The 20,911-nt window shown below is 43.6% G+C and overlaps 1 protein-coding gene across 1 annotated transcript in view; it reads right to left on the reverse strand.

Moving 5' to 3' along the window:
- TOPBP1 (DNA topoisomerase II binding protein 1) overlaps positions 1 to 20,662 on the reverse strand; it is a 34,882-nt gene extending 14,220 nt beyond the window's left edge. The window contains exons 1-16 of the mRNA XM_072153470.1: positions 20,494 to 20,662; positions 19,094 to 19,183; positions 17,731 to 17,865; positions 17,473 to 17,616; positions 17,174 to 17,355; positions 16,886 to 17,079; positions 15,796 to 15,975; positions 15,411 to 15,580; positions 13,510 to 13,673; positions 12,235 to 12,479; positions 11,569 to 11,888; positions 4,775 to 4,947; positions 3,363 to 3,574; positions 2,744 to 3,042; positions 963 to 1,136; positions 75 to 187 (exon numbers count right to left, since the gene is read on the reverse strand). Of these exons, the coding sequence (XP_072009571.1) occupies positions 75 to 187; positions 963 to 1,136; positions 2,744 to 3,042; positions 3,363 to 3,574; positions 4,775 to 4,947; positions 11,569 to 11,888; positions 12,235 to 12,479; positions 13,510 to 13,673; positions 15,411 to 15,580; positions 15,796 to 15,975; positions 16,886 to 17,079; positions 17,174 to 17,355; positions 17,473 to 17,616; positions 17,731 to 17,865; positions 19,094 to 19,177 (2,789 nt within the window). The 5' untranslated portion in view covers positions 19,178 to 19,183; positions 20,494 to 20,662. The remainder of the gene's footprint in view (positions 1 to 74; positions 188 to 962; positions 1,137 to 2,743; positions 3,043 to 3,362; positions 3,575 to 4,774; positions 4,948 to 11,568; positions 11,889 to 12,234; positions 12,480 to 13,509; positions 13,674 to 15,410; positions 15,581 to 15,795; positions 15,976 to 16,885; positions 17,080 to 17,173; positions 17,356 to 17,472; positions 17,617 to 17,730; positions 17,866 to 19,093; positions 19,184 to 20,493) is intronic.
- Between the last annotated feature and the right edge of the window lie 249 nt (positions 20,663 to 20,911).

Below are 20,911 nucleotides of genomic sequence, written 5' to 3' on the forward strand. Positions count from 1 at the left end.
ACACAGCAGGTGGTTGTTCACAAGATAAAGTCAATTGCTAATCGTCCTGTTTGAATTAGAGCATTTTAAAATACCTGTATTCTGCTCCAAGTGAAGCAGCGATGCCATTGAGTTCCCCTTGTCTCTTGCTGAGCTTCTTGCTCACACAAATAACTACATCTTTAAGGATTTTGGGTTCTTGATCCACCTGTAGGAAAAATTAACTTGCAAGGTTGTTCCATTTTAATATTTCATAAATAAAGCTAACGAAAAGAAACAAAAAATGAAATGAAAATCAGGAAAAGGTGGGACAATAAAGAAGGATATAGCATTGGCAGGTCCCACAGGAAGAAAAAACAAATAAACCTGTAATGTAATTCGCAACACATTGGCATAGGTGCAAAGAAAAAGGCACAAAGAAAAATAATCAAAATATGTGCAAAAAGAAAAAAGACAAGATCCATGTCCCCCATTTCCTCTCAAAACAAAATGAAATGATTTGGAGACTAACCCAACAGTCATACAATGCAGACCCTGAGGGGAGGGCAATAGGAAGAAGAGAAGGGAAGAAAGGCATTAAGAAGGGAAGAAAGGCATTAAAAAGGGAAGAGACAAAAAGAATAGGAGAGGAAGAAAGATAAAAGGAAGGAAAAAGACAAACATCCAAGCACATGAGGCTAAGTAACTATAAACAGATATGAAAACTTTGGTTTTGAACAGTCAGAGGCCGATTCTGCTGCTGGAGTTGGTTAGTTTGTTGCTCTCATGGCAAAGTACTGAGACCATGAGGTAATGGAGACTTTTCCAATGCATGCGTCCTTAGTTACCGGTGATCTTGGCTATAAGAGACACAAGACGATATTATCCGATGCTGTGCATCGCATCCAAGTATAGTATTTTGGCTCTGAAGAGACCTGGCCACTGATAACTCCAGGTCTGGTGTGGCAGGGTAGGAGATGAAATATACACAGAAAATCACTTACCTCCTTTTGCTCAGCACTCTTTAGTTGAGGGCTAGCAGTGACAGCAGCAGTTTGTCGATTACTGTTTGCAAGAGCGAGCTGCATATTTCTGTCAACAACTTCTGACAATGGCGTACCCTGGGCCCTATTTCTATGGCTGGGTCCACCTGGCGTTTCCAGTGCGGCAAGGGCGTCCTGTAGGGCCGAATCATGGTGTAAAGTTAGGAGAGGCCGTCTAATAAGCGAGTCCAGTAAAAAGTCATTCTGTGGTTTTACTAGCAAGAGATTCATAAACATATCACAAAAGTGCAGAGAAAAGATAAAAGACTGAAGACGCAGAAAGAGACCATGCCGGCAACAATCTTCAAGATGCAGAGATGTAAATGGTTATTCGGACACAGTGGAGATTAAATAAGTTAAAATGCAGTCTGGTTACTTTTGATATCAATGAACTTTTTCATTATTAGATCTCTCTGGTCCAGAAACTAATAAGCTATTCCAGGCTGCCTCCAGCGGGGGTAACTGCAGCTCTGCTTCCATTGAAAGGAAACCTGTCATCAGCTATTGGCCTATTAAACCACTAACAGTATAATGTTAAGCACCGTGACACCACCTAGCTTTTGTTTCTTAAATGGACTTTTGTAGTGGCATCATCCAGAAAATCAACTTTGAAGTATGACGTAAATTGATTGTGTAAAGTGAAGGCGGAGAACTCTAAACACCTCCTGCTCTGTGACGGACATTGTGCATCTTCATCAGACCTGTTCAGTGAAGTCTCTGGATGCAGGACCATACATTTCATTGAAAGGGGCTTTCTGAGGAAGGGAGAGCTTGACTTTATACAACCAATTTACATCTCACTTCAAAGTTGATTTTCTGGATGACGCCATCACATTGGGTCATGAAAGTAACATGATCGCTAAGGTGTTAGAGGAAATCTACCATTTAAATCCATGTATTATGAGCCAAACATACCTTGAGAATGCTGTAGCTACACTGATGCTGGCGCCTATGTTGTTTAATCCCTGTGCTGAATGGTTTTTCAATTATAACATTCATGACCTTGGGAAAGCTGGGTTGCTTTAGCTTGCCATTGATAAACACATTACACAGAGTTTTTGAATAGTATAGAAAAGACTAATCAACCTGAGGTGGATGACTGGGGGAAGGTGCAGCGATTGATTACTTCTGCCTCTCAGGAATAACAGGGATTACATCATTCTCTGGTGAAGTACATAGCTAATGTAAGAGTAAAAACGCTGAGCCCGACAAAGGAGCGACAGAGCTTCATTATCATAATTTAATTGTTTTTTCAGCAAAACCACTCAGCTCAGAGATTAAACAATACATGTGCCAGCATCAGTGTAGCTATGCATTCTCAAGGTATGTTTGGTTCATAATGCATGAAATCAAATGGTAGATTTTCTTTAAGCTGCTTAACAACATACAGATAGTGGTTTAATAGGTCAATTTCTGCTCACAGGTTCCCTTTAAGCAGAAGCAAAGCTGCAAAACTAAGGCACTGCCATTCAGGGGAACTTCATCCCATGTTTAGGGTCCGCCAATGGAGTAAACTCAGGGTCTACAATAGGGCCTATTCTAAGACTCAGCCATCAATACCAAAAAAGGGCAGGTACAGTAATAGATAACTGTTGTACACAGACCCTACCATGTAAGCCTCAGATACCATTAAGGGCATCCCTTTTGGGGTTTATGAAAAAATTGATAGCAAATGAGTGGGAATTCATTGGTTTCCAAGGTTTTTTCATATAATTTTCTAAAAGTGGCTGTACGTACGATACCTTGACATCAAATGACGGCTTGAAGAGTTTGTCTTTACACAGAAATTTGGATGGGGTATCAAGATGCAGAGATGGTTCCCTTACAGTCAGTTTACTCTCTCTACCAGGGGTGGGGACATTTCTGTTGTGCCGGGACAGTACAGATTGGAACGCCTTGCTCTGAAAGCGATTCATGTCCAATGGAGTCACTGCTGCTTTTTTCAAGGCTTCTGGACAGGTTACTTGACGGTCTGGTGTATCCAGTGCTGGTCTAGCTACTGCTGGTCTATATGTCTGACTTACAAAACTTTCCTCTTTATCTACAAGAAAAGGAAATATACATATAAACTAAAAGCACATTGAAAATTAACCCCATAAATCACAACTCTTGTTTTATTATACAATTTACATTTTTTCCATTGTCACAGCTGTGAAAGGTTTTTGGCATGCATCAGCCATTCCCCTGCGCTGATGCCAATTACCCCATTGTGTAGGAATTACATCCTACCAATGAAATTCATACAGCATAAGTACATACGTACATAAGTTTGCATACTAAAATGTGTTTCTAAATATTTACACTTTTTCACACACTTATGGGTTTTATACTGTAAGCTACATAATTATAAAGACATCTTACCATCCTCACAGGTGTTCTCAACGAGAAATCGGTTTTCATCTACTTTTTTTCCCGTTCTGGCGCACTGCAGAAGCCAGGCCATAGTTACTGCAGGCAGATTCCACTTCTTTGCTGCCTCATATTTAGAGCCCTCAGGTTCTCGGAGAACAAGGTGAGTACTAGCAAACATACCCTTTTTAGGGTTTGCTTTTCTCACAAAAAATTCTTGAACTCTGCAACAAAGTACCCATCATTAATTCTCCACTGTGTACATCTGCTCAAGAAACAATACCATTTATCTAAATGTAAAAGTCAGTAGTTCCCAATATGGAACTAATGACAGTAATGTACAGTAGCGTAAATGAGCAATGCAAGTTAAACGGTAACAAATGTGAAATAATCATTTAAAGAAATAAAAGATATTAATACATGGGTTAAGTATTCTCCACTCACAAGGTTCTGTTCTTAAAAATTTACAATATTAGTCTACAAATCCAGGCTATAGAAAGAAGCATTTCAGTTAACATTTGTTTAATAAACAGTTATATATGCACATACATACATTTAAAACAGTAGAAAAACTGATCAGTCCCAACCGAATCCCAGAATTGATAAAGTGAAAGGGGTTGGCCAAATATGAGAAAGTTTACTGCCCTACCAACTACTGTTCGGGTCTTCAACTCCATCTCCTTCTGGACACAGTGTTGAATAAAGTGATAGGGCAGAGAGCCTACAGATGAGGGGTGGAGGGGGGCCACAACATGAGGGAAACTAAAAGGGGTCACAATGTGAGGGGGTGAATGAGACAATACGAGGGCAAGATGAGAGGTGACCAACAATATGAGGGAGAGAAGCTGGGACAACAATGTGGAGGGGGAGCTGGCAGAGGCACAGATAGCTTTTAATAAGAGGTTCATCCTAATGCTGGACCCCAAGGCCATGTTCACACGATATGCTCCAATTGCATTTTAAGATGTATTTAAAGCTCATCTGGAAATTCTCCTCCCTGAATGTGTTTAAACCTGTCTGGTAACTAGAAACAAGTGTTTTTTTTGCCTGCTCTTTTTTAAACACAGCAAAACACATATTGCCATTTACAAAAAACACATCTGTGTTCAGGGAGAAGCAACTCCAAAATGCGCTTGAAGTGCATTGCAAAGCTCAATGCGATTGCATCTTGTGAACACGTTCTTGGGCAGTGCTCAAACTGTGCTTTAAATGCATTTTGAAAAGTAATGCACAACACAATGAGAAAAGCGCACTTAAAAACACATCTGTGTGAAGACAGCCAATAAAATGTACATGTAATATTTCCATATAGCAGCAGGCCCCAGCAGATCTATTTCACTGCAACCTAGGCCCCCCCAGTCTCAATGGCATCTATGGGGGAGAAAAAAAAAAAAAAAAAAACAAAAAAAGGGGGACAAACTTACTTGGCTCCAAGAAGTCCTGCAAGATAAACTAAAGAATCCCTCTCGGCACCCATAAACTGGCTGACAGAAAGGACACAGTCTTTCAGCGGGGTGCTACCTTCCACATATACCACGGGTGTGAAGAGAGCATTTGAATGGGGATCCAGGAGCTTTTCCTGTTCTATGCACATGCCCTAAAAAGGAAAAACCAAAAGTATGATGTCAAATCATCTGCTGAAAGAAGTAATAAAAAATCTCTGTGCTTTCCAATATGTTTTTTATCCACAGCTTAAAGGGGTTTACACACAAACTAAAGTTGGTCCCTATCCACGGGATAGGGCCCAACTTGCTGATCAGTTCCAAGACCCCCACAGATTGCAAGAAAGAGGGGTCCGTCGGACCCCCCGTCACTCCGTCTGACTAATGGAGCAGACGGTCGCGCATGACCGTTCTGCACCATTAATCTCTATGGAGCTGACGGAAATTGCCGAGCGCCACGCTCACCGTTCTCCATCAGCTCCATACAGATTGATGGAGCAGAACAGTCATGTGTGCTGTCTGCTCTGTTAGTGTGACAGAGCGATCTGTGAGGGTCTGGGGTCTCCCATGGATAGGGCCTAACTTTAGTTTGTGGGAAAACCCATTTAATCAACACTTTTGCCAGATCTCTGATGGTGACTGAAATCTAAACCATCTAGGAGCTGTAGTGCATTTATTCTAGGTGCATACACTGACAAAGAGTTACAAAGAGATCTGTATGGTTGTTACCTGTGTGGGGCGTTGCAAGCAGCAGGACTGTGAAAAGAGAACATTTAATACATTTGTGCTTCTACTGTAAGCAAGTCCCTGGTCAGAGCTTAAAGACTGAAGAACATCCTGCCCTGTGCATTGAACTGCTAACAGCCCCCCCTCTTCTGAGTGACGGCTGTAGTATCCAACCAGTATCTTGCTACAACTCTTACTAAGAGCAGGCGAGAGGGACTGTGGAGCTTCTCAGTGAGAAGAGCAAATGTCTGTATAGGCAGAACGACAGGCCCAGAACACTAAGAGGAGCTGCAGACCCAGATTATAACTTCACTCTTCAAAGGCTTTGGTTACACAGATCTATAGGGCTTCTAAATATCAATGTATGCAAACAAAAAGGATCAGGTTTTCCAACAGAGAGAAACCATAGAGCAACAATTTCAAGCAGGAAGTGGAAGACGCCTCTAAGAATACAAGTAGTCACCATTAGAGATGAGCGAGCACTAAAATGCTCGGGTACTCGTTATTCGAGACAAACTTTTCCCGATGCTCGAGTGCTCGTCTCGAATAACGAGCCCCATTGAAGTCAATGGGAGACTCGAGCATTTTTCAAAGGGGACCAAGGCTCTGCACAGGGAAGCTTGGCCAAACACCTGGGAACCTCAGAAAAGGATGGAAACACCACGGAAATGGACAGGAAACAGCAGGGGCAGCATGCATGGATGCCTCTGAGGCTGCTTAATCGCACCATTATGCCAAAACTATGGGCAACAGCATGGCCATGACAGAGTGACAGAATGAAGCTAGATAGCATCTAAAACATCCAATAATTGACCCTGACACTATAGGGGACGGCATGCAGAGGCAGCGGCAGCAGCGGCAGGCTAGAGAGTGGCATGGCGACATACCCTAAATGGACTCAGGCTTCAAACCAATGGGTGGCAGAGAGGAACCAAAGGAGGTGAGCAAGAAGCGCTCAAATAATATCGGTACATGATAAAAGTTTGCCAGTATATTTTGTGGATTACACAGCAGGGTGGCGACAAAGTTAACATGGAAGCCATGAAAACAACCCAAAATTCTGCCTGACACAGCTCGTTTGATAAGGGGACCATGTATGGAGGCAGTGAACTAGTAGTAGATTAAAGGTGCTGCAGTTAAAACTATGTTAGTTGGATCTTGGCATGGAGCTGGCGCTCCGCTGCCAGGCGAGCTTTCGCCAATCCAAGCCCGTGTCTCTAGGCTACTCCCCAAACAGCACTTCTAAGAACCTTTTGTATAAGATCAAGTGTAGTAGCGTTCTTATAAGTTTAGGATATGGCGGGTGAGGGGAATGTAAACAGAAGCGCAAGAAGCAACAACTTTGATGTGGAATCCATGAAAACAACCCAAATTTCTGCCTGACACACCTCGTTTGATAAAGGGACGATGTATGGAGGCAGCTATATGGACGACTTTTGGAGGTAGCAATGGAGACAACGTGTGGAGGCTGCTATGGAGACAATTTAATTTGGATAGTGCCTGTATGTGGCAGTCCAAAAAAGTTTTCAAACCAGAGGAGCAGGTAGGTGGCCCTCCAGAAAAATGAAATGGATTGAGTGCCTGTATGTGGCACTCCCAAAAATTGTTTAAAACAGAGGACCGGGTCGGTGGCCCTCCAGAAAAATTAAATGCATAAAGTACTATAGCTAGAGCCAGTGGGCCCTGTCAAAAAATAGCCAGTTTCCTCTGCTTTACTGTACAAAGAGGAGGAGAAGGAGGAAAATGAGGAGGAGGAGGAGTGCATAAATTATTCAGGTTGAGCTTCCTTCACCTGGTGGAGATTGGAAATTATGAGAAATCCAGGCTTTATTCATCTTAATAAGCGTCAGCCTGTCAGCGCTGTCAGTCGACAGGCGTGTACGCTTATCGGTGATGATGCCACCAGCTGCACTGAAAACCTGCTCGGACAAGACGCTAGCGGCAGGGCAGGCAAGAACCTCCAAGGCGTACAGCGCCAGTTCGTGCCACATGTCCAGCTTTGAAACCCAGTAGTTGTAGGGAGCTGTGTGATCATTTAGGACGATGGTATGGTCAGCTACGTACTCCCTCACCATCTTTCTGTAAAGATCAGCCCTACTCTGCCGAGACTGGGGACAGGTGACAGTGTCTTGCTGGGGTGACATAAAGCTGGCAAAAGCCTTGTAAAGCGTACCCTTGCCAGTGCTGGACAAGCTGCCTGCTCGCCTACTCTCCCTCGCTACTTGTCCCGCAGAACTACGCACTCTGCCGCTAGCGCTGTCAGAAGGGAAATACTGTTTCAGCTTGTGCACCAGGGCCTGCTGGTATTCATGCATTCTCACACTCCTTTCCTCTCCAGGGATGAGAGTGGGAAGATTTTGCTTGTACCGTGGGTCCAGGAGAGTGAACACCCAGTAATCGGTGCTGGAATAAATTCTTTGAACGCGAGGGACACGGGATAGGCAGCCTAGCATGAAATCTGCCATATGCGCCAGAGTACCAACGCGTAAGAATTCACTCCCCTCACTGGCCTGACTGTCCATTTCCTCCTCCTCCAACTCCTCTTCTTCTGCCCATACACGCTGAACAGTGAAGGACTCAACAATGGTCCCCTCTTGTGTCTCGCCAACATTCTCCTCCTCTTCCTCCTCCACCTCCACCTCCTCCGATATGCGCTGAGAAACAGACCTGAGGGTGCTTTGGCTATCAACAAGGGAATCTTCTTCCCCCGTCTCTTGTGACGAGCGCAAAGCTTCCGACTTCATGCTGATCAGAGAGTTTTTCAACAGGCCAAGCAGCGGGATGGTGAGGCTGATGATGGCGGCATCGCCACTGACCATCTGTGTTGACTCCTCAAAGTTACTCAGCACCTGACAGATATCAGACATCCACGTCCACTCCTCATTGTAGACTTGAGGAAGCTGACTGACCTGACTACCAGTTCTGGTGGAAGTTGAAATCTGGCAGTCTACAATCGCTCTGCGCTGCTGGTAAACTCTGGATAACATGGTCAGTGTTGAATTCCACCTCGTGGGCACGTCGCACAACAGTCGGTGAGCGGGCAGTTGGAGGCGGCGCTGCGCTGCCCTGAGAGTGGCAGCATCTGTGCTGGACTTCCTGAAATGCGCACAGATGCGGCGCACCTTCGTGAGCAAATCAGACAGATTGGGGTATGTCTTGAGGAAACGCTGAACTATCAGATTTAACACATGGGCCAGGCATGGCACATGTGTCAGTCTGCCGAGTTGCAGAGCCGCCACCAGGTTACGGCCGTTGTCACACACAACCATGCCTGGCCTCAGGTTCAGCGGTGCCAGCCACAGATCAGTCTGCGCCGTGATGCCCTGTAATAGCTCTTGGGCGGTGTGCCTTTTATCGCCTAGGCTCAGCAGTTTGAGCACCGCCTGCTGTCGCTTAGCGACGGCACTGCTGCTGTGCCTAGAGCTACCGACTGATGGCGCCATGCCCACGGATGGTAGTTTGGAGGAGGAGGTGGAGGAGGGGTGGGAGGAGGAGGAGGCATAGTAGGCCTGAAACACCTGGACCGAGGTAGGCCCCGCAATCCTCGGCGTCGGCAGTATATGACCAGCCGCAGGGTCAGACTCGGTCCCAGCCTCCACCAAGTTAACCCAATGTGCCGTCAGCGATATATAGTGGCCCTGCCCGGCAGCACTCGTCCACGTGTCCGTGGTCAGGTGGACCTTGTCAGAAACGGCGTTGGTCAGGGCACGGATGATGTTGTCTGACACGTGCTCGTGCAGGGCTGGGACGGCACATCGGGAAAAGTAGTGGCGGCTGGGGACCGAATACCGAGGGGCGGCCGCCGCCATGAGGTTGCGAAAGGCCTCGGTCTCTACTAGCCTATAGGGCAGCATCTCCAGGCTAAGCAATCTGGAGATGTGGACATTAAGGGCTTGGGCGTGCGGGTGGGTTGCACTATATTTGCGTTTCCGCTCCAGCGTCTGGGGTATGGAGAGCTGAACGCTGGTGGATGCTGTGGAGGTTCGTGGAGGCGACGATGGGGTTTTTGTGGCAGGGTCCTGGGCAGGGGGCTGACTATCAGCTGACACAGGGGAAGGAGCAGTGGTGTGCACGGCCGTAGGTGAACGGGCTTGTTGCCACTGAGTGGGGTGTTTAGCATTCATATGCCTGCGCATACTGGTGGTAGTTAAGCTATTAGTGGTGGAACCCCTGCTGATCCTGGTTTGGCAAATGTTGCACACCACAGTCCGTCGGTCATCCGGTGTTTCCTTAAAGAACCTCCAGACTTCTGAAGATCTAGCCCTCGCCGCAGGAGCCCTCGCCACGGGAGCTTCACTAGTTGACACATTTGGCGCTGATGCACCAGCTCTGGCCCTGCCTCTCCGTCTGGCCCCACCACTGCCTCTTCCAACCTGTTCTGGTCGAGGACTCTCCTCCGTCTCAGAAGCACTGTGTTCACCCGGCCTATCAACCCAGCTTGGGTCTGTCACCTCATCATCCTCCGATCCCTCAGTCTGCTCCCCCCTCGGACTTCCTGCCCTGACAACAACTTCCCCACTGTCTGACAACCGTGTCTCCTCATCGTCGGACACCTCTTTACACACTTCTTCCACTACGTCAAGAAGGTCATCATCACCCACAGACTGTGACTGGTGGAAAACCTGGGCATCGGAAAATTGCTCAGCAGCAACCGGACAAGTGGTTTGTGAGTGTGGGAAGGGTCCAGAAAACAGTTCCTCAGAGTATGCCGGTTCAAATGGCAAATTTTCCTGGGAGGGGGCAGACTGGGGGGGAGGAGGCTGAGGTGCAGGAGCTGGAGGAGTGCCGATTTCGGTGACATGGGTGGACTGCGTGGAAGACTGACTGGTGGACAAATTGCTCGAAGCATTGTCGGCAATCCACGACATCACCTGTTCGCACTGTTCTGGCCTCAACAGTGCTCTACCACGAGTCCCAGTAACTTCAGACATGAACCTAGGGAGTGTAGCTCTGCGCCGTTCCCCTGCTCCCTCATAAGCAGGTGGTGTCTCACCCCGCCCAGGACCACGGCCTCTGATCCCTGCAGTAGTTGGACGCCCACGTCCCCGCCCTCGTCCTCTACCCCTAGCCCTCGGGTTAAACATTTTGAAAATGAGAGTTATAACTTTAATTTTTTTTTAACTTTTTTTTGTGTTTTTTAGTTTTTAAAACCAAACGATGCTATCCTATTGCTATGGCTATTTTCTAGCCAAGTATGAAAGCACACTGATGAGATGACGCTGAGTTATGAAAAAATAAACGTAAAATAAAAAGTAAATGGCAGACTGTGCCTAATTGAAATCAAACCCCTAATAAATTTTCCCACTTTGGTGTTTGAGGTGGATATGTGTGTCACTAAGAGCTAAACACAACGGTAGCAAGTCCCCCTGCAAATTCCTCACAATATGGTACTAGTTGCAAATAATAAAAAAAAAAAAAAGTATAACGTTATTGTAGCCCTAAGAAGGGCTGTTGGGTTCTTGGAGAATCACTCCTGCCTAACAGTAAGCTAATAGAACACCCTAACGCTTTCCCTGACCAGCAGCAGCTCTCTCCCTAGCGGCATCCAGACACAGAATGATCCGAGCAGCGCGGGCAGCGGCTAGTCTATCCCAGGGTCACCTGATCTGGCCAGCCAACCACTGCTATCGACGTGTAAGGGTACCACGTCATGCTGGGTGGAGTGCAGAGTCTCCTGGCTTGTGATTGGCTCTGTTTCTGGCCGCCAAAAAGCAAAACGGCGGGAGCTGCCATTCTCTCGAGCGGGCGAAGTATTCGTCCGAGCAACGAGCAGTTTCGAGTACGCTAATGCTCGATCGAGCATCAAGCTCGGACGAGTATGTTCACTCATCTCTAGTCACCATCTTCTTTGGTCAAACTCATCAGTGACTTCTACTTATGATATAAAGCAGGGTAAAATAATATAAACAGGTAGCAGCAATATAAATAATCTGAGGAAAACCACACAAAGCGTATATAATAGACATTTTGAAATCACCGTTTGCGAATGAATAAATAATATTTAAAACAAAAAAAACCCACACATGAAAACCTATAACTTTATAACTTACCAGCCAGGCATTTGTCACCACCTCTTCCACGGTAGCCTCCACCTCACACCCCAGTAAGGGCACCACAGCAAAGTCTGCTATAATCCTCTTCTGCGCTGATAACACTTTCCCAGCATTCTTCTTTATAATGTCTATTATACAGGCTTCATCCTCATCAACAAACCCCAAAACCAAGAATCTTTTCTTACTGAATAAGCCACCTTCAATAATTGTAGAAGTTTCTCCAAAACCACTCTGGCTGTTGAAGGAAGGCAGGTCGCCCTGTACACTTAACTGGGAGAAGTCATTCTGGTGGAAAGTCCCATGACTTTTTGGATCTACTGAAATAACAGAACCAAAAATAATGGTGTTATTACAATGTGAAATTTAAAGGACATTAATCACCAGATCAAGGAGTGTAAACCAAACATTCAGACATACTGGTATGTGTCCCCTCTGGCAGGATCTGCACTTTTAGCTTCTTATGCCCTGTTTTTTTTTTTTATAAAATTATGCAAATTAGGCTGAGGGGCTCCAGGCTCCATAGGAGCTCATTTGCATAATTTATAGGCATAAGAGGCTAAAAAAACAGCATGGGGCACATACCAGTATGTATTTATGTTTGGTTTACAATCCTTGATCTGGTGAAAGATGTCCTTTAAAGACACTACTCTCTGGAGAACTTACTCATGGTAGAGTCATTTTCTGTGTACTGAGACAGTAGGTCTTCATCAGCTTGATGACTGCGTACTTGGTTGTCGGTTTTGGGTGCGACTTTACTGCTGGTTTTCCGAATAGAGGAATTGAGAACAGGCTGAGCTGGTGCTTGGATCTCGGCAGGCTTATATGAGGAGTGAAAGTAAGTTTCCTCAGGTTGCAGGACTCCCTTTGTAAAACTGTCCAATAACCACTTTACAGTAAGAACATAGGGCCTATATTTAAAAATTCAAACAAACAAGGACAGTACTCAATATACATTGCTGGATTATCAAAAAGGTACTGTGATTATATCTGCATTGCACAACCAATGTAAAAACTGTTCTAAGCATTGCTAAGAAAGGTCCATATTAAGCCTGAATACACCACTATTAAAACAGAAGAAGGCTCTGCTCTCTGCGACTAATAGAAATGCATATTGGACCATAAACAGGTCCATAAAATGTTTCATACAAACAATACTTTGCTAAACAGCTCTCCTCTCAATGCCAGCCACTGCTCTCCCCTCGCCTCACTGTGACTAGCACATAACAGGAGAGAAAGAGAGCAGTACAGACAGTATAGGACAGCTATGACCAGATATTGAACAATCTATATAGCTATGTTAAAATGCATTTCTATTGCAGTGTATACACTGATTGCATGGAAGTGAGGGAGACACATTTCCTGAAACCACATTTCTTACTTACCAAAGCTTCACGAGGATTAAACAGTTCAGATTTCTGCTTCCTCAAATATAGTTTTTTTTCTAGCAGATTTCTTGCTGCCATAAGCCAATCACAAAAATCCTGTGCAAGTTCTAAGTGGCCCACATTGCACTGAATTATGTCAATGGGTGAGATTGGTTGGACATAAGATGTTGGGGAAATTGAGAAACCCCCTGGCCTAAGACCTCTTTAGTGCCAGCTATAATTGATGTATTATAAGTAACCAATAATGGTGGTTTTTGGAGTACATTGGGTATGAGTAATACAATGAGTGATGCCGACTGCAGCGCAAAAGCTGGTGATGCATTGAAAGGAATTCCATTTCACCGGCTTCTGTGCACCTTCAGTAGTCATAAGATTATGTAAGTCGATTCTGATATTCCTCTAAACAGGTCTAGGTGGAGCTGATGATTTATAATGGGGGTGAGTTTTCTGCCAACCAGTCTTTTCTAATAATGCTAAAACTTCAGAACCTAAAAACACTAGAGAACACAGTGAAGCTCTTAGGATTGTATAACAGCGAGATTTCTCTCCAGACCTGTGATCAGTTTTGTCTAAAAACTGCTTCAGTTCCTCGTCATTTTCTCCCACTATAACATGGGTAAGGTCGCTGGTGAGCTGGTTGAAGCGTACTCCTCCTCCACTGTTTATGAGCTTCCTCAACTTGTCCAATTTTCTTCCTCCAAAACCGCACACGTATATCTATGGTCGAACATACAGGGAAAGGAAAATCAAGACTTACATTCAAAGAGGTTGAAGGTCTGCAGTGAAGAAAAGGACATATTTATTACAATTTCTGCAGAGGTAACAGAAGTCAGAAGATAATGACATGAACATGTACACCAGGTCGGGACATTTAAATCTCATGAATAAATCCATGAATTAAATCCCCATTTACTAATTATTGCAAATTAAACAGTGGACAAATAGTCCTGGATTTCAATTGAATAGGAACAGTCACTGCTCCTGACTTGGCCTTAATGGTCCTAAATAAATTATAACAACTCTAGCACATTTTTCCTAGTAAATCTATCTTGTGGAGTTACTTTGATATCCCTCCTAAAAATATATTGTTTCAAGATAATGAAACTTTGTCAGGGAGAGGAACTGTCCCCAGGTACAAGATGCTGAGTGACATAACATTGCTAGCGTGCTTTTAATAAGTTTGACATTTGTAAAAGATATTAATACATGAATTAGCTCATCCTAGCTAAATGGGCAATACATCTTTGGATGAAGGGCGAGTGCATCTGTGTTTTCTGCAAAAATAACGTATAACCTTTTAAAAGTACAAACTTCTTAAAGCCATATCTTTTAAACAAGTGAACCAATGCAAATCTATGAGGGGGAACATCAACCACAATTAAAAGGTGGCATGTTATGCGGCATTTTCAGCATTTGGACAGGCCCCTATTTTTGTCTTTACTAATTTTATTTTACAAATGTCCATCTCCAAAAATCTAGGAATCTTTATTCAATGATGCACTGCACCATGTACATATAGGCCGTCATAAGTTTATGATACCGTATATACTCGAGTACAAGCCGACCCAAATATAAGCCGAGGTACCCAATTTTACGACAAAAAAAAAAAAAGGGAAAACCCATTGACTCAAGTATAAGCCTAGGGTGGGAAATGCATTGGTGCTAGCCCATAGCTAGCCAGCCCCCCTCCAGAATATAGCTAGCCCCTGCCTCACCAGCCCGCCCTCAGTATACAGCCACCGGCCAGCCTCCAATATACAGAAATCCCTCTGTATGACTAGGACTTAAAAAAAAAAACAAGTCAAAACTCACCTTTCAGTCGCCCCTGTAGGTTCTCTTCTTAGTTCCGGGAGCAGCAGCTGACATCATTGTGTGTGCATGGCCGGCACGCATGGACATGCCGCTCCCGGAACCAAGAAGAGGACCTACGGGGCGACGGAAAGGTTAGGTTTGACTGGGTTTTTTTTTTTTTTTTTAAACACTCGAGTTTAAGCAGAGTTTGAATTTTTTCAGCAGACTTTGTGCTTGGCTTATACTGGAGTATACTATACAGTGCCATTTATTAACCCCATCACGGGCTGAGCCCTCTTCATACTCACTGGGCGTTTGCTTCACAATGAAGCAAACGCTAACACCCGCGATCGGTGCTAGCACCGATTCCGGTTGTTAACCCTTTGACCGCCGCCATCTTGGCTCTGATCGTCGCACAGTGGGGCGCACAGTGAAAGATGTAAAAACCAAGCCCACAAGAAATGGCACAAATGTGTTTTTTCATCATTTTCACTGCATTTAGAATTTTTTTCCCGCTTCCCAGTATACGGCATAGAATATTGAATACTACCACTATGAAGTGCAATTTGTTACGCAGAAAAAAAGCCCATACACAGCTCTTTACATGGAAAAATAAAAAAGTTATAGATTTTTGAAGGTGGGTAGTATTTTTTCAATACTCACTCTGCAGCCATCAAGAAGATCATCTGGAGCCTGTAAGGAACTAATGTCCAAGTTTTCAAGTGTATCTGGAGGAGGCTCCAATCTCGTATTCATCACCGAATTAAAGGCAGATTCATTCACACAGCTGGTACTGATGTTAGAGATATGGCTGACATCAGACAAGGCCCGATCTGTAGATAATATGTATGTGACATATGAGAAGATCACCGATCTAAAAGGCAGTCATTTACTAGGTTAATTAATTGTAAAAAGTCAAGAATGTAGAGAGATATTTAGTAGTCACATTAAGCTTTTCTGTTTTTCACATACAACCCCCCCAATGTCTAAAATACAAGAATAAACGTAACCTTTGAGTTCCAGATGCTTGATCGGTCAGAGTACTTACTGTCTATTTTGTTGTTGCCGCTTGTTGGAGTGGAGGTCTCTGGCATTGTCTTAGTTGATAACGTAGGCTCCATCTTGTACATGCTCTCATCCTGACAAAAGCCTTTCTCAATACTGTCAAAGAACCATTGGATTGAAACACAATGCACATTCCATTTTCTAGCACACTCGTACTTTTGACCTAACAAAAAAAAAAATTCTATTGATGTTATTACAAAACTGATTTCCTACATTCAACTCTAAATAATAAATGCACATAAAAAGGTTTAGACACTTCCTGTGAGATAGAATTGTTTGTGACTCAATCACTCAAACAACCAAGTACACTGGATGTAGAAAAATGGGGAGGGCAATTAACATTTGTCATTTGGAAATCGCAGCATGCACTATTGGTCCCAATATTCCACTAGAGTCGCCTTATTATTTATCATGTGTGATTTTGATGGTATTTTTACTTTACAATGGATATGACCTAACAAACCAAAAATTATGCATATAAGCAAAACTTTGTCACATTTCTCTGGTGCAAACAAAGCGACTAAAAGGGAGATGCAAAGTTTGACCCAAGTTTCTTAGGTCAGTAACATGAAAAATCATGGAAACTTGACTGTGTGCTTATCAGTTCTTATAGACCAGCAAAGTAAAGGAGAAGGGAGCCCTTGCATCATACAGATCTTTTGGCCAGAGAACAGTTCTTAACTGTAAAATTGATTCAGCCAGGGATAAATCTGATGCAGTTTGAGCCTGTTACTTTTATAGTTCCATTAAGTTTAATAAAAGATACATAGAACTATATAATACATGCAAACAAAATAGCAATAAATGATGAATAGCCATTTTCAGAATAAGATTGCATCTGGCATATAGTTCGCCTGCAACTTTTAGAAATTACCTTATATACTCAAGTAGAAGTCTAGTTTTTCAGCACAAAAAAATGCACAAATAAACTCGGCTTATACTCGAGTAAAAATATATAGGTTTTACTGGGTTTTTGTGGTAAAATTAGGGGCCTCGGCTTATACTCGAGTATATACGGTAATAGTAAATCTGCCCCCCCCCCCCAGATTTGTTCAACAGCAAGTAGGATTTACCTTTAGCCTCTTGCACAATAAGATGTGTAGACTCATTCATCTTCAACTGCCCAGTATACTGGCCCCCATGCAGAGTAGAAAGCCTCTGAACCTCCTTTCTATCCAGACTGCTCAATCCAGTCACACAGATGGTACAACCAAGGAAGATGGGACATAAATGTTCCTCCATATCAACATCTGTGTGGCTTATTATCCTTGAAGGTTAAAGAAAATTAAAGACAATGTTAAGAACAAAACAAAAGAGTGACAGCAGTGCAGGAAATACAAAAGTCATGTCTTAGCCCTTACCTCTGTTGCGACCTCTCCCATAAGGTTTTCACCCACGAGGGCAGAAGAATGGGTTTTTTTAGGCTAGCTGCAACGAGATACTTTTTGCTGCCAACTTCACCAGCAACTAGGTGGGTGACTGAAACATTCAGATCCCTGTACACACAACCACCCATCAACTGCACAAACTGATGCACTTCTTCCTAAAAAAAAAAAATTAATAAATTTACACACATTCTAAAAAGATACATAACAAGACCTATAGAAACACAAAACATATAAACCAAGAAAGCTTAGATACTTCTAATAACAACACTGACCCTGGTTTCTTTGTCAAGGCTTGTGCAAGAAATTGTAATATCTGCCATTGCCATGTTAAAGACGGGGTATTCAGCTCTGGGAACACATCTTTGGTGTCTCATGCAGAATATAACAACATGGGGTCCAACGATCCTACAACCAAGCTGAAGGAACAATTGTTATTCACAGAGGAGGTAATATACAGAAATACATAAAACTATCAGTATATGTATATAAAAAAAAATATTAAATAGAGAAAGTCATGCAAGCTGACAAACCTTTTTGAGATGGTTGAAAGCAGCCCCACTGAATGGGTCACATATGTAAAGAGATTTGTCTCTCTCTTTTACGCTGAGAGCTTCCTTTTCATCAATTAAGTGGAGATATTCATCAGACTGAAACGCTTTGATTTCCTATAAAAATAAAGACAAAGTAGATAGGATAGCATTAGCGTATATGGGGCTATGTCCAATATACAACCAATAGTCAGACATCTTACCCAAAATCTAAAAAGTTTGTTCAAATTTTGTGGTTCAATGGCTTGCAAAGTGTGAGGAATTATATGAAACAACGGCGCATGTTTGTATGAGTGACCCGCCACTGCATTTTCGCAGAGGCATACATCAAGAGACTTCTGCAGCAATAGTGCGTTTTAGCATAAAATATATATCATATGATGAAAATGATATAACAACAAGAATAACTAGAAAATTGGAGTGGGGACAAAGACAAATATGACAATACAAGGGAAGGGTAAGGGCGGCAGAAACATACCTAGTTCTTAGATGACAGGCTTAGGATGCGGTCCCACCAGCAATCAAGCATTCATTGTGGGCAGGGGTGGGAAGGTAAACCGAGGAGACCGAGGTGGCCTCATACTTTTCCTAGCTCCCCCACAACAGCACATGACAGGATATAAGGGTACTAACTAGGGACAACTGCTGAGAGCATTTTCCTCCCAAAAATAGATCGAAAGAAAAACTAATGTCCAATTTATAGGGACAAAAGAAAGTGAAGAGATTTTTCCAGCTGTAGTGATGGTCAGACAGTTTTAAGGGAAAGGTATCTTAAATAGATTTCTTGAACACTCGGGACAAATCTGGAGTTTCTTAGAAACTATATATTTTTGACCTTATTTGCTTTCTGCTCTGGAGTAAAGTAGTGATGACTGGGTCTGAAAATCCCTTGTTCTTTTGTGTGATAATTCAGCTGACAGCCGGATGATGTAGGGAAAGTAGGTGTAAGCAAGACTCAGACTCGCTCATATGTATACGCCCACCTTGACTCGCTAGACTCTCTGCCTGGGAATCAATGTTAATTTTTTCCTTTTCGGAGCAGAGATTTTATTAGATGAAGAAAGGTTGCCATTATGCTATAAGGGCTCTATGGGAACCTGCCCGCAACTTAATGTTTTAAAACCACGGTGACAGGTTCCTTTTAAGACGTGCCTGCCCTATTATGCTAATGCATAAGCGCCTGTGTGACGCACAAGGAAGTGCAGAATGGGTGGTAAGCATTATATAAGAATCGATTTTATAACAAAATTGCCAGATTATGTGCTTAACCAAGATATGTTTCTGCAATATCTCAGCTACACCTATGTGCGGGTATGTGTGGGTCAGAATTTTAAAATCGCTTTACCTCATGGGCCTCATAGAAGAAATCTGTATTCTCTGGAGTTTTCACAAATTTGACAAAAAACGGGTCATTGTCACCTTTTGCCATAATAAACTGGAACAGAATTGGGAAAAAAAAAAAAAAGTATATGTTTACAACGACACAATACATTAAAATTTTAAATTCCACCATGTTATATTATGGTTATAACAGATAAATATTTTACTGTATAAAGCAGATGTTGTTCATTTTTTTTTCAGCAGTCACACAGCATACTGTCCTATGATGCTGTACCCATGTCTTCAGATATCAGGGCATCGGCATCCAGGGCACCTTCCTGGGTTAGAATTTCTCAGTATGTTCCTTGACAACTATTATAAGAGTGATGCAGAGTGATATAATATCACATATTTTAGGCCTGGGGTCAGCAAATTCTATAGAGGACACACTCATTGAGAAAGAAGTGATCCATTGCAAACTCACAGCAGAAATTTTAAACAGACATTTTCAAATTTCAAGCGTAAACATTCTGTACCAAGTGTGTAATACCGTTATAAGAGTAATATATTCTGCAACAGATATTCAAGGCAGATAATACAATGTAATAACAACCCCCCCCCCCTCCCTCTAAAAGCAAATCAAGACAAGATGACAGGTCAAGATTCCACTGAAGTCATATTTATTACTCCTGAAAATCAACGGGGCCTTCATTGCTTTTATTTCATATAATGTGTGTATTTATCCCATGATCTGTATGATCATGGGATAAATATGATGGCACTACAGAAATAAAGATGTGTTATTATGAGAGCAGTCAACCACAAGGTGCTGGATACATTAATACAGGACCACGTGTGGGATCCCATGTCCACATCCCACTGATTAGAGGGAATCTGTATAAAAGAGAAGCAACAGGAAGCCAAACCCCTGCAGACACAATTCTGCAAAATATAGACAGCCTTTTTCCCCCCGAAAGCTTGTTCATACATGGCGTTTTAAACACATCAAAAGGGAGCTTCCTTGGCCGAAGCGTGCATGGGTTTCATTATTTCTACTTCATTTTTCTATGCGTTTAAAAATGCAACAAAAACATCATATGGGAACCCTAAACGTGACCTCCACATTTACTGAATGCAGGACACCTCAATGAATAGGATGGGGACCTCTTCCACAATAAGACCCAGTACTGGGCAATGGCTCAGACTACAATTCCACAAAAGTGGAATATTCCTTTAATAAAGTGGCCCCTCACTACAGGTGTAGAGCCCGATCATTTACACAATGGGTACAGGATGCCTGGGACATTACACTCTCACACAGTATAGACACAGCACTGGGGAGAGGAGTCCATCAGCAATGGCCCCAGTGCAGGGCTGGCAGCGCAGTGACACGGGGGTCACACAGTACAGCACGGGCTCTCGTACCTGCTCAGCGCCCAGCACTCCTGCACCGAGCAGCGGAACCCCACACTGCGGATACCGGGTGCAGGAGCCACAACACTCCGAACTACAGACCCGCCAAACTCCGGACCACTGGCTGCGGAGCTCGTATCCACCAATGGCAGAAGCCCTTCCTGTACCTAGTCTTTGTAACGAGAGCTTTCATTGGTCACTGAGCTAGGAGGCGCCTTCCTGTGAGCATGCGCGGGCAGACACCAGGCGGCCCTACTGAATGCGCTACAAAACGGAGCAGGGGAGGACCCGCGTCAATCACTGACTGTATAGATGTGTCAACAGAAGGGCCGTGTGGAGGCTGCCTGCAAGCAGAGTAGTGATGTGGAATGGCACGTATGGTACTACTGGGACAACCTCTGCACTGGCTATAGGGGTAGTATACATAATG

Source organism: Engystomops pustulosus, chromosome 5 (assembly GCF_040894005.1).
Source record: "Engystomops pustulosus chromosome 5, aEngPut4.maternal, whole genome shotgun sequence".
Taxonomy (NCBI): domain Eukaryota; kingdom Metazoa; phylum Chordata; class Amphibia; order Anura; family Leptodactylidae; genus Engystomops; species Engystomops pustulosus.